Source organism: Callospermophilus lateralis, unplaced genomic scaffold, assembly GCF_048772815.1.
Source record: "Callospermophilus lateralis isolate mCalLat2 unplaced genomic scaffold, mCalLat2.hap1 Scaffold_9667, whole genome shotgun sequence".
Classification (NCBI taxonomy): domain Eukaryota; kingdom Metazoa; phylum Chordata; class Mammalia; order Rodentia; family Sciuridae; genus Callospermophilus; species Callospermophilus lateralis.
In genome coordinates, this window is record NW_027517848.1 from 24,567 (window position 1) to 39,171 (window position 14,605).

The 14,605-nt window shown below is 36.4% G+C and overlaps 1 protein-coding gene across 1 annotated transcript; it reads left to right on the plus strand.

Moving 5' to 3' along the window:
• The first annotated feature begins 11,265 nt into the window (after positions 1 to 11,265).
• Positions 11,266 to 12,204, plus strand: LOC143641351 (olfactory receptor 2L13-like). The gene has a single exon (XM_077108597.1). The coding sequence runs from the start codon at positions 11,266 to 11,268 to the stop codon at positions 12,202 to 12,204; it is 939 nt and encodes a 312-aa protein (XP_076964712.1).
• The last annotated feature ends 2,401 nt before the right edge of the window (positions 12,205 to 14,605 follow it).

Below are 14,605 nucleotides of genomic sequence, written 5' to 3' on the forward strand. Positions count from 1 at the left end.
GAATGGCTATTCCTGCTTCTCTGCATTGCTTTTATATTTTTTGAAGACTGTAACTCTCTAGAGCAATGCTGACCTTTAGATGTATAATATGATCCACACATATAACTAGATTTCTACTGAGATATTCATCAGTTAAAATTCATTAGATGTTATATTGATTACTATATATAACTATAATAATTATTTATATTTTGTTAAAATGTTACAATTAATATGAATATTATCAATCAATTAATTTCATATTATACTATATTATATATAGTATGTTGTTTCATAGAGTAATATTTATACAATATTGGTACTCTTATTGATATTTATCATTTGTACATATCTTACATGAATTATTACTGTGCTTGTATATATCATTTTATTCTAATTTTTCTCAGCGTTGTGTCAAGTATATAAACCATAGCAACTTGAACTTTTCAAATATCAAGTGTCCCAATGTCACATGTGGCCAGTGTCAACTAAAGTTAGTACCTTTTGGTAATTTGCAGTTCTCTCCTTTAGGACCTAATGTGCCTTGTTTTCTCTGTTCTCTGTTCCCTCTTCTTGGGATAAACAATTGTACTCCAAACTCTTAAAAATAGCCATTTGTTTTCCTTGTAAAAGTTAGTTTTAATACTTGCAGAAATAAATAAGTTGAAGTGGTTCCTAGAATTCACCATTATTACAGCTCTAATTATTCTCCTTGCAATATAATATGGAAAAATGTTCATTCTTTCATGGGGATAAAATAATGCCATTCTCTTTTATGAATTCTTTGACAAATTATTTGCATGTAACAGGGTAGAGGAGTTTGTGGCTTTGGAGTCATGAATCAAGACCTCCAGAGATCAAGCAAGAAGCAGTTACCATGTCTATATACTCCAGCAGTAGCTAAGCAGATTACACACAGCCGCCAATGCAATTTCTGGTCAATTGTCCTTGCAGCATCCAATCAAGGAGCATGCCATAGAACAAGCGCTGGGATCATAATACGTGGCCTCACACCCAGGGCTGTGAGTAACTGAATCACAGAGATTTGAAGATGTACTCAAGAGCACACCAGGTCCTAGGGTAGGAGTTGGGGACCAAGGGGGAGGGTCCTGCAGAGCCCAGGTCATGCAGCATTCACTGAAGCACAGATGTTCTCCCTACAAACTCCTCCGTTGAACCAAAGTGATTCTTGAATAAAGACCATTATAAAGTGAGTCTGATGTTATAAAATATTGTCTGATTATCTGCCAGGTGCACACAGGGTGGGGATTTTCCAATAGAGCCTCCTAAAGTTGATTTTGCAGAAAGTTTTCTAAGAAATCTTATTGGACTTTAAAGCCTCTATATGAAATGAACTAATAAAGATAGATTTAACACATACACAAAAAATGCCTTCCTCTAAGGCCTTCACCACTCTTTATCGTGCTTTGCAGAATTTGGAATGACTTCTTCTCTTCTCTACCTAAGATATCATGAGGGTCCTGACCTTTCAGAATAAACCAGGTGCCAGGTCACTTTTATCAGGAAGCTTTAGGTGATAGATTACATAGAACCAGAATAAGTCCTTCAGAAAGCTGATCACAGCTCTGTGCCCATCTGTAGGAGGAATGACTGTGTATGAGCCTCAGCTAGAGATGACACAAAAAAGTGTTCATTAGAATAAATGTTTTGTGTCTACTATGACATCTATAATACAAATTGCCACCTATGTAGGAATGGTGAGGTCAGCATTTAACATCATCACTAGCAATGGGAAACTGTGAACTAGATCAGACATTCAACAGCAGGAATCTACCACATCATCCAATGTATTTATAAGGCCAACAACATGTATGGGGTAGGAATTACATAGACTATATAATTTTTTCAGATACTGGAATTATAGTTTGTTAATTGTAAAGAAGATAGGGCAGGAAGGCAAAAGAAAGTTTGGAATTTGTGAAAAGTGTACAGAGGAGGGGTAGAGATAGGAAGCAGATAATGGTTGTTAAAAAGGGAGAAAAAATAACTTAAAGAAATAAAATATTAAAAGAGAGGCAGAGAAAAAACAGAAAAAAATAGTTATTACTGGGGGAATAGAGTGAAGACAGTGCAGTAAGAGGAACAAAAGCCAAGTTTGGAACACAGAAATAAGTTTACATTATTACAACTCAATCCCACCAATAATTGTACCACACCTATATCAAACCATGGTTACCTAGTAAATGGGTAAAGAAGAAAGCAATCAAAGAGAAAGAAAATCACTATATATATATATATATATATATATATATATATATATATATATATATATTATATAATACACATATCTATTCAAACATACACAAACATATATTTGAACACATATATATGTATATAGATATACTTGAACCTGTGAGAAGTAGAGCAAAAGCACACACACACACACACACACACACACACACAAATGCAGAATTTAAAAAGTAAAGAAAGACTAAATTAAGTTGAAAAAAATTTTTTAAAATGGTTTAATATATGAAATAAATTTTAAAAACTTAGTGGGAAATAAAGGGTTTGTTTCTGCCAAGGCAGATAAAGCACTGGCAAGGATGGATTTTTGTCCTTTCACTAACTGGGGGCTGGGGTGTTAAGTCCAAGTCTTGGGTCATAGTCAGCTGTTGTGGCTAGGATCCAAAGTTGTAGCTCTTATCTTGCTGTTTCCCAGTATAGAATAAAATAGATTGGGGATTGCTAGAAAATTGTGTACTCCAGTAGAGGAGGTGAGGTAGAGTTCTAATTCAGATGTTCTGGTTGTTGGAATTTAGTCTTGGCTGGCCTTTGAATCTCTGTAGGTGGGTGCTTTAGGTTTGATCCCATCCCTTGTTCCTGGGAATTATCCATTTTTGCTGGATTTCTGTTCTCAGGGACTTTCATAATTTCCACTCTTAGAGTGCAGATTCTAATACTCCACAGACTTTACTTTCACCATTCTGGATGTGAACTACTCAGAACCAGCCCCTGGGCTGCAAGCTTCAGTGTGACCATTATTGGTGTCTTCCGAATGGCCCTTATGAGATGCCAGCAACAAAGGGAACCCTCTATTCTTGGTATCTGGAGGCTGGATGACCTGCTATGGCCAGAAAAATGGTCCTTCAGAATAAAAGATGAAAAAAAAGCTTCCTACATACAGCTGAAATTAAATTAATACATAATTGCTTATCCTGTACTACAAAACATGATCTTTCAGCTTACAAACATTCCAGGCCATTCCACAAAAATAAACTGAAAATTTTTTCCCAAAATAAATGTAATTAAAATTATCCTCTAACATTTGCTAAGAATGACTGACACCTCTTGGTCCTTACATGTTGACTTTCCTTTATACATCTAGTAGTTACGCAAAATGTAATAAGGAAAAGGAAAGCCTCATCTGGCAGACATGGTCTTATCCATGAGTAGGAGTGTCTACCTGAGATGTAAGCTGATTATTAACAAAGACTTGACTTATGCCCAATATTATGATCTATTTTAGAATTGGTTCCACGTGCCTCCAAGAAAAAATGAATTCAGTTTCCAGTGAATGAAATGTTCTACAGATGTCTGCTAGGTTCATGTGACTAAAAGCATTTTTAGTTCTGAAGAGTCATTACCTAGTTTATATCTAGATAACTTATCTATTGGAGAAAGCATGTTAAGTCACCCAGTAGTGTATTATGTGGTCTATTTAATTTGTCATATTGAAAAGATGTGTTTTATCTACATATGAACATCAACATTTGGATCATAAATACTTACAATCATAATCTTTCTCTTTGGATGATTTCTTTAATAAGCAGAAAGTGTATCTCCTGATCATTTTTGGCTTAAAATCTACTTTGATATGAGTAGCAATGCCTGCTTGCTTTTGGTTCTGTTTTCTTCACATATCTCTTCCACCCTTTCACCTTCACTCTGTGGGTATCTTTGTCTTTAAGGTGAATCTCTTGAGGGTGGTTTGTTGTTGTTTTGTTTTGTTTCTTGTAAAACCACTCTGCCAATCCAAGTCTTCCACTAGAATGCTTAGACCATTTATATTCAATATTATTATAGAGAGATGATTTGTATTTTCTACCAATTTGATTTATTTCTAATGGTTAATTCAGATTTGATTCTTACAATTGACTTTCTTCTAGTAGAATTGGATCCTAGGATGGTTGTGATTTCTATTTTTCATTTCATTTTCATTTCTGGGATGAAATATTTCAACATATAATTTAGGAATACAAGCTTAGTCTCTGTGAATTGTTTTTATTTCTTCTTGTCATGGAAAACTTTTATTTCATCTTCAAGCTTGATAGGTAGTTTTTCTCAGCATGATATTCTTCTTGGACACCTGTTTTTACTGTCTGGGCAAGAAAATCAGTTGAAATCCTGATTGTCTTGCCTGTAAATGTGATCTGTATTCTTCTCTTGTGGCTTTTAAAACTATATCCTTATTATATTTTTTGGGCATTTTTATTTTAAAGTTGATTTTTTAAATCTTTCTGATTCAGGATTCTAAATATACCTTGCATTTGAATTTCAATTTCATTCCTAAAGTTTGGAATTTTTTGCTATTATTTGATTGAAAAGCTTGTGCATTCCTTTAGTTGTCTTTGTTTCTTAAGGATTCTAAATAGTTTTTATTTGTGTGCATTCGTTTTAGATATGCATGACAAGAGAGTTCATTTTGACATAATTATAAAAGCATAAATATAATTTATTCTAATTCAGTCACCAGTACTTCCCCTACTTGCCCCCCTTATAATCCTCCATTTCCTTCCCTCTACTCCACTGATCTTTCTTTCTTCATTAAGTAGTTTTAAAGTTGCTGTCTTGTGAATGTATGTGGTGATGAGATTCACTATGGTATGTTTACACAAGCATACCTTAATGTAATAAAATTAAAAATCAATGATACATTAAATTCAGAAACTATAATAAGACCTGGAGATTATATAATGTGCCTTTGAATGATAAATGGATAGCAGAATTAATCAGGTGAGAAATTAGAAAATACAGAGCAATATATGAGATTAGTGAAACAATTTATCAAAATCTCTACAAAAGTATAAATGCAGGTCTAAGGGGAAAATTCATGTCATTCAGTTTGAAAGACATCAAATAAATAATCTAACTTTACATCTCTGGTACTTAAAAAAAGACCAAACCGACACCAAATTCAGTAGAAAACAGGTAATAATTGAAGGGAGAGACAAAAACTATGAAATTAAGATTTAAAAAACAGTTGATGAAAGAAAGAGTTGGTTTTTTGATTAATGAACTTTTAGCCAAACTAACTAAAAACAAGAAGGAATGGCTCAATTACAAAATCTAACATAAAAAGAAATATCACTACAGACACTACTGAAATCCAGAGGATCATCAGAAACTATTTTGAAAACTTATACTCTAAGAAGTTGGAAAATATTGAAGACATGAAAACATTCCTAGACACATACGACCTTCTTAAATTGAGCTGGAAAGATACAGAAAACCTAAGTAGACTAATATCAAGCAATGAGATTGAAGCAGAGAACAACAGCCTTTTAAAAGACAAAACTGCTGGACTGGATGGGTTCCCACAGTAGTTCTACCCGACCTTAATCTTAAAATAATCAAATCCTCCTCAAACTATTCCATAAATAGAAAGAGAGGAAAAACTACCAGTTCATTCTATGGAGCCAGTATCACCCTGGCACCAAAACCAGACAAAGACACATCAAGAAAAGAAAACTTCAGAAGAATGTACTTAGTAAACATACATGCAAAATCCCCCAATAAAATAAAATATGACTAAATCACATGTAAAATCACATTAAGGCCAGCATGAACAAGTGTTACCCCAGTTATGCAGATTTGGTTCTACACACAAATCAATATGTATAATCCACCACATAAGTGGAATTAAGGACAATTATTACATAATCACCTCAATAAATGCAGAAAAGGCATTCAACAAATCCAGTATTCATTAATGTTGAATATGTGGGAAAAGTTACCATAACAGTGAAAGGAATACAAGATACTTACTTACCTCCACAGTTTAAAGGAAATGAATGAAAAACCCAATGCCAACATTGTACTGAATGGAAAAAAAAATTAAGGATTTTCTCTAAAATCAGGAACATGGTAAGAATGGACACTGTTACATCTACTATTCCACATGTGTCTTGAATCTATTTCAGGAGACATGACACAAGACAAGGAAACTGAGACTATACAAATAGGGAAGAAATAATTCATATTATCTATTTGCTGATGACATGATCTAGAAGCCCCTTCAAACTCCACCAGAAGACTTCTAACACTGATAAATACATTCAGCAAAGTTGCCAGACACAAGAACAAAATGCATAAAAAATTCCTTTCCTATAGTGTGATAACAAATCTGGTGAGAAAGAAATCAGGAACACTTTCCTATACACAATAACTTCAAAAACAAATATTTTAGAATGAATTCAATGAAGAAGCTGAAGGATCTCTGCAATAAAAACTACAAACATTAAAGAAAGAAATTCAAGAAGACATTGACAATGGAAAGACTGCCCTTCTTGGATAGGTAGAATTAATATGGTCAAAATGGCCATACTTCCAAATGCAATATACAGATTCCATGGAACCCTCAACAAAATAACAATGACATTTTTCAAAGAAGAAGAGAAAATAGCCTTAAAACTCTTTTAGAAGAATAAAAATCCCAGAGTACACAAAACCATCCTTCACAAAAGTAGTGGTGCAGGAAGTGTCACAATATCAAATTTTCAATTATACTACAGAACTATATAAAATTCACATAATATTGGTCTCAAAACAGACATGAAGAACAGTTGAATAAAATAGTAGACACAGAGACAACTGACATAAACAAAGTCATCAGATACTTGACAAAGTTCCCAAAAGCATTGGAGAAAGACAGACTGTTTAACAAAACGGGACTGGGAAACCTGGATGTCCATTTGCAGAAGAATGAAACTAGATCCCTACTCTATACAAAAACCAACTCAAAGTGCAATAAATATCAAAGAAATACACCAGAAACTTTGCAAAGGTAGAATAAAACATAGGGTGAACACTCCAAAGCATCAGCACAGGTATTAACTTTCTTAACAAGAATATTAAAGCTTAAGTAATAAAAGCAACAGTCAATCAGTGGGACAGCATCAAGATAAAAAGTTCTACACATTTTAAAAAGAAAAAAAAGTATGAAGGGACAGCCTGCAAAAAGAGATAAAATATTCACCAGCCATTCTTCTAAAATCCAAAATATTTACCAAAAAGCAAATAACCAAATGGATTAATGGGTAAAGAACCAAACAGATATTTCTCAAAAGTAGATATAGAATGGCCAAAAAGAAAGTTCCACATCCATAAAAATCTAGGAAATTGAAATTAAAACAGCAATGAAAATTCATGTCACTCCAGTCAGAAAGGGCATTATCAAGAATATAAGTAATAATAAATGCTGGTGAAGATATGGGGAAATACACTCATGCATTGTTAATGGGACTGCAAATTAATGAAACCACTTTAAAAGCTGTGTGGAAGTTCATCATAAGTCTATAGGCACATCAGTGATTATAGTAGGAAAATTCACAATGTCCATATTGTGAGAACGACTCAGGTGCCTCTCAAGAGATGAGTAAATAAAGGAAATGTGCTATACATTCACTATGGAGTTTTATTCAGCTATAAAGAAAAATGAAGTTATGGCATTTGAGAGAAAATTGATGAAACAAGAAAACATCATACTCTGTGAAAAAGACAGACTCAGAAAGTCAAAGGGTGAATAGTTTCTTCATATATGATGAGAGCCAGGTCACAGTTAAGTCCCACAGGTGACATGAAATGTACCCTTCTCTGTGGTTTGCCAGGACAGAAAAAGATCATCTGTCACTGCTACCCATGCAACAGGGAGCAAACATCTGCATGCATACTTCTATGGAGTTCCCAGAACGTCCCTCCAATTGGTCTTGTTTAAAGAGTTGAAAACTGTCAGGGTTGGTGGCACATGCCTTCATTCCAGCAGCTTAGGAGGCTGAGGGAGCAGGATCACAAGTTTAAAGCCAGCCTCAGCAATTTAGCAAGGCCCAGAGCAACCTAGTGAGAGCCTGTCTCAAAATAAAACATAGAAAAAGGGCTGAGGATGTGGCACATTGTTTAAGCATCACTAGGTTCAGTCTCTCATACCAAAAATTAAAAACAAAAATATTGACAAGAGAGAAATGTGTTAAGGGATTTTTCCAGTTTGATCTCCTAGTCAGTGTTTGGAGCTGCCTGGTAGAAACCACTGTGCTTCCAAATCCTCATTTTATTACAAAACTTCAAAGTCAACCTTTATTTTAGGAGAATTGCTCTCTTCATTCGCATTTTCACAAGTCAATTTATATCTTTCCTCATATAGAAAAAGATATTTTGTCATATCATAATTTAATTCAGCCACCACAGCCAATAACTTGCTTAAGAATCTGACTAGATTGTAGAAGGTAATTGCTCTCACTACTATTCCTGATATCACCCAGCTCAACACTGCTTCTTGCTGATCCTCAGGTTTTAACTTATAAAACAGGAGGTTTTCGTAGACATGACCTAACGCCCCTACAGCTCCTCATCCTGTTCGGAAATGACTGAGCTTATCCCTCTTGAGACTAATTCTGGGCAGCAGGAGAGAGCAGCAGCTGAGTGAGTTGGCTGATTTATCCCACACTTGAACCAAGTTCACCATGAAGAGAGCAAGGTCAGGTGAAATGACCAAGTTTTCTCTCCCATGGGCTTGGACCCTGGGGATCCATTAGAGGAAGAAGGACATGTAAGGCTTGAAGGAGGAAGGCTCTTTGCATCAGAGGCAGCAGTTCATCCTTCTGTCCCACTCTCCAGAAGTAAGTGTGGCATGTTTGAGTCTGTTTTACTGAAACAAGGGAAGAGCAGAGGGAGATGACTGAGCAAAGCAATAAGGAAGCAGCTCTCAAGGTGAGGAGCTCTGAGAGTTCAGCATAAGATAATACTAGAGGTGGGAGCAGTGGGCACTGAGTGCGTTCTGAGAACTCCTTCCTGGTGCCTTTGGCTCCTCACATCAGAAGAGCTGGGTGAGATACAGGCCAGCTGCTCAGTGTCAGGACCTAGTTGTTTAGCCTGGCAGAGTGTGAGCACAGCTTGGGGTTTAAACATTTCAAAGTATTCAATGGACTATTAGGTGGGAATATTGTAAAAAAACCAACTTCTTCTCTCAAATCCCAGTCCCAGATTTCAGATGGTGTAAGTCAAAATCCTATCATTGTACTAAGTTGATTTGGGTTAGCTTTAACTAAGATATTTTGGAGACAAGGTTTTCTTATCATAAGGAAACATTTATTTTGCACAAAGGATAATCCATGCCATAACAAATTGTAAACACGGGAGTCAATTTAAGTGTAAAATCAGTTGATGTGAACCTGTTAAAATTTCAGAATATGTTGCTCTCTAGTAGTGTGATCTTCATTTTACTGGGTCTTCTCCATTTAAGGTCTGAATTTCTGAGTCTTCTCTATTTAAAGTATGAAAGGAAGAAAAGGGAGGGAGACCTGCTCTGTGCTAAACACAGTGCTCAGTTAATTGCATCATCCCAGATCTCAGGTGTGGTTGTTGGGGGTGAGTTAGCTGAGGCTCAGCCAAACAGTTGGCTTATTGGTCATGGGCTGATTGTAACTCTTTTTCAAGGACCTTAAGTCTCATTGTATTAATTACTATTGCTTTCTTGTAACTTTTGCAAAATGAATACAGCCACCTACATTTGCTGCAGTGATATTGTTGGTTTCTGTCAAGTGAAGGTTATTTTTTTCAACTGTAAGTATTTGAGCAGTTGGCTCTGTAAATGACAAAGGGAGACAATCATCCTTACACTCCTTGTGCTTCCCAAGTTTAGTGTAACTGAGAGTGTTTTTTCAAGAAATTCTGGCACATGAAATAAGGTCAAATACCCAATAAAGGAAGTTGCTGATCATCCATGCCAATAGACCCCAATATGTAATTCCAATGTCCCAGTTCCTAAAATTTAATTAGAGATGGAGTACTGGAGTGAATAATCTTATTCATTGTCTGACAGCATGAAAGTTTTCAACTTAAAAAAAAAGATAATTAATGTAACAACCCAAATCAAACTTTTATGATACTCTAGACTCTTTGTACTACAAATTTAAATGTAAAAATAGGTCTCCAAATGAATAATGGGACCATTGAAGATAAACTTAGAGCATAAGGTGTGTTCAGGTCCTGGTACTAACAACAAAATTAAACCTGGAGGATAAAAAGTAGTGGAAAAGTACCACAAAACGTTCTCATGTTCTGCTTTTTAATGCACATACACTACAAACTTATGTAAAAAAAAATTTCTTCTCACATGTCATTAGTTGAATTATCATACTAATTCACAGAAAAACCCTCTGAGTGTGTGTTTCCATTATCAAAACCAGTGTTATAAATCCATCACCAGAGAAGTTATGTTTGCTGCTGTGAAAACTAGAATGAAAGTCTTGTACATTATTTTAATGTCATTTTATCATGTGATATTTGCTTGCACAAAGAAAAACCATGTGTTTTTAGAATTTCAGAAATTGGAAACCTCAATAGGGAGGAGATAATACTCAAAGAATATAATAATATCATGGTGGATTTTATAGGATACACAATACCTTCACAGTGTTAGAACAATGCTTTGGATGGTGACCAACTTCTAGGACCAGCAGAGCAGCTTCTGTTTAGGAGGTGAGCAGTACATCTCTAGGAGAAGACCCTGGCTTACTCAACTGTAGCAATGCCAGTGGGGTGGGAAGAGCAGGACTAAAGGTGTGGAGGATGTGAGGTCACTGAGGATACAGGCTCAAGCACACAGGGCACTTCTGTGCCCCACAGGCCATGTCTGTGGTGAACCTGAGTGCTGAGTTGGGGAGCTGGAAAGCAGGGTCCTGGCTTCCTCTGGGGCTGAGCCTGGTGCATTGTCTTAGGAATGCTCCTGTCAAGAGTCAGCAGGCAGCAAGGCTCCAGCTACCTCAATGGGTTTCCTGTGCCTGGTATAGACTTTGTATTGCAAGACCATGTATGTGTCCAGGATGTGCTGAGATGGTTACAGAGAGAACCCTGGCAGAAACATTCTATTCAGGTCTTAAAAATCAATTCAAGAAAAAGGTACAGATTGAAAAAATAAACAACAATTAATTTTAAACAAACACTAATAAAGGCAATTCATTTTTATTCTCTTTTACTGTTTCAATTCATGTTTAATGTTCAATTTTTATTTTTTTCTTAATTTCAAGGAATTTGAGGAACTAGGTTTTCATGGAGAAATGGAACCAAACTTCAAATGATTTCATTTTGTTCAGCCTGTTACCCCTAAACCAAACTGGCCTACTTCTCTTGCTCCTGATCATCTTTGTGTTTGTTCTCACCTGTTTGGGGAACTCAGGGATGACTGCCCTCATCTTCTTGGCCCCCCGGCTCCACACCCCTATGTACTTTCTCCTCAGCCAGCTCTCCCTCATGGACCTGATGTACATCTCTACCACAGTCCCCAAAATGGTGTATAACTTCCTCTTTGGCCAGAAAAGTATCTCCTTCCTGGGCTGTGGTATACAAAGCTGCTTCTTTGTGACGATGGCAAGTTCTGAAGGCTTACTCCTGGCCTCCATGGCCTATGACCACTTTGTAGCCATCTGTCACCCCCTCCATTATCACATACATATGAGCAAAAGAATGTGTGTGAAGATGATCCTGGGGTCCTGGACACTAGGTTCTCTCAATGGCCTAGTCCACACTGTGTATGCTCTTCATCTTCCATACTGCAGGTCCAGGACCATCAGTCACTTCTACTATGACATCCCAGACACGTTGCTTCTTGTCTGTACGGACACCTGGGTCTATGAGTACATGATTTTTTTTAGTGCAGTCCTGGTCTTCCTCCTTCCTTTCCTTGGAATCACTTTGTCCTATGGACGGGTCATTTTTTCTGTCTTTCATATGTGCTCAAAAGAGGGAAGAAGAAAGGCCTTCACCACGTGCTTCACACATTTAACTGTTGTGATATTTTACTATGCTCCTTTTGCCTTCACTTATCTCTGTCCCAAGAGTGTCTGCTCACCAGAAAAAGATAAGAACATGGCCGTCTTCTACACCATCCTTACCCCCATGCTCAATCCCATCATCTACAGCCTGAGGAACAAGGAGGTACTGGGGGCCACGGGAAGAGTGTGTGGGATGTTCTCCCCCAGGAAGAAGTGAGCACGGCCGTACCTGCTCCTCTGTATGGCTACTCTCCATGCAGACTGGAACTCTCTAGAGCACTGCTGTCATGTAGATGTATGTTATTCCACATATGTAATTAGATTTCTAGTAACATGTTTAAATGTGTTATTAAATTATATATTATTATATATACATTAATAATTAAAATATTTAATTGAAAACTCAGTGATAATATTGACAAATTTGATATTATCCTATTATATGTAATATACAATATGCTATTTGTTCACATAATATTTTAAAGTAATTATAATCTGATATTGAAATATTATGTCTATTTTTGACATTATTCTCTTGCTGTGCTTGTATCCTGTGTTTTTATTTCATGTTTTCCAGCACTGCATGTCTTTAGAGTTATATCCTGTTAGTAGCTTTCACTGTGTTACATTTCAGTTTTCCCACAACAACATGGGGCCTGGGTGTACAAATACCCAGCACTTCTGGCAGGCTAGTAGTCCTCTCTGTCAGGATCACAAATGGCTTGTTATTCTTGGGACAAGGAATTATACTGTTAAAACAGGTATTTCACGTGAATGTGGTGCCTAAAATCACAAATTGGGAGGTTGAGGCAGGAGGATTGCACATTCAAAGGCAGCCCTATCAACTTACCATGGCTTTCAGAATCTTATACAGATGTGTCTCAAAATAAAAAAAAATAAATAAATTGGCTGCGGATGTAGCTTAGTGGTTAAGCACCCTGGGTTTAATCCCCAGTACCAATAGGGAAAAAAGTAAAAAAAATTAACAACAACAACAACAAGTTTGTATTCTTCTAACATTTAGTTTTATCTTTTGTAGAGATACTGAAATCCAAATGGCTCCTAGGAAGCACAATTATTCACATAATACATAAAGAAGCTCTTTCTGCTGCAGGCACCAAGGCCACAGTTTTCTCTCTTTGCCTTTTTCATATTCTGTGATTGTGTACTTGCCATGTTCCTTGCTTTCACTACAAAATTATCCTTGACATTTGTTATCAGTGGCTCATCTGAGCTGGACATGGGGTCTCTGATTCCCTAAAATCTAAGTAATTCCTGGCCTCCAACAGGGCACACTAGTGTCAACATCAAACATCTCCTGGGCAGCCTTGTATCCTGTTCTTCCTGTTTGCGTGGTCAGTTCCATGAGCCATCAACCATATGCCCAGCTCCTTCCTGGAATAACTCTCCATCCCATATGCTGTCCACATCCCCCAAACCTGTGCTTATGGGTTGTGTTGAGGTGCCTTGACCTGACAGTCCTGGAGTGAGGTTTGACCAGGTGACATCTTCTAATAATGCTGTCTCATGCCTGTTCTGGCACTGTTCTTGGGGTGTACACATCCAGCCTGCTTCCTCTGTGTGTCTGAAGATTTAATGGGCAACCAGATATCTTTCAGAATATTCTTTGTTTTGTCTCAATGGAGATTAATTTATTTCTTGAATTAAGAATCCTGGGTGCTACAATTAGATTGTAAATGTCAGTTTAACTGTGGCTAGGAAGTTCTTTAGAAACTAATAGTAGTGACTACAGGGCTTGAGGAGAATTAAAACAATATTTTAATATTTGGCTGAAAAGTGAGATTGTTTCATGATTGTTTAGGGTTCTGAAAAAGGAATACAAGAACTCAGATTAAGGCACAAATATCACACCGGTATCCAACTTATGAGACATTTATACATCTTTTTAGTCCACTAAAATAACTTAAGTACTCAATATTCAGATACTTATACATCTACTCTTTAACATAAGTTCTTTTTTTCCCTGTAGATTTAAAGGCAAGAAAAAATGCTTAATAGCATTAAGGTGGATAATATAAGTTAATTGCTGCTACATTCCATGTTATCACAATGCTTAACTACATTTGTGATGAGAAAGATAAAAAAATACTCATCTGTTTTTCCTCATATCAAACTTTCCTAAATTAATATATTAAAAACAGTGAGCTTGAAAAATAATCTGAACAGATACCATGTGCTATAATTCTTTCATCTAACAGTTGCAAGGGGAAAATGAATGAAAGGAAGTGCAAAATAATGTCTGCAGGTTAGCAATTGGGTTAAATATGGCCACAGTTATGCATGTTGTGTAGGGAACCAGGATGCTGAGAGGAAGATGATTTGAAAAGTATCCCTGAGAAGCATCATTGCACAACATTCAAGACTACAAGAAGTTGATGCTAATAAAGAACCTAGCAGATTGCAAAAATCTGAGCAATACCACAGATTTCTACATTTCTTCTCTGAATATCGGGGACTTGAGGGGAAGGAGAGCTTCTGAATTTAGTTGCATGTGGGTGGGCTCTACTTTATAATTCACCTGATCCAGAGGACTTACTAGGAAAGGATCTCAGAAGATCATTTCTGATGGCCTTGGATATGTCCATGTTTACTGATGC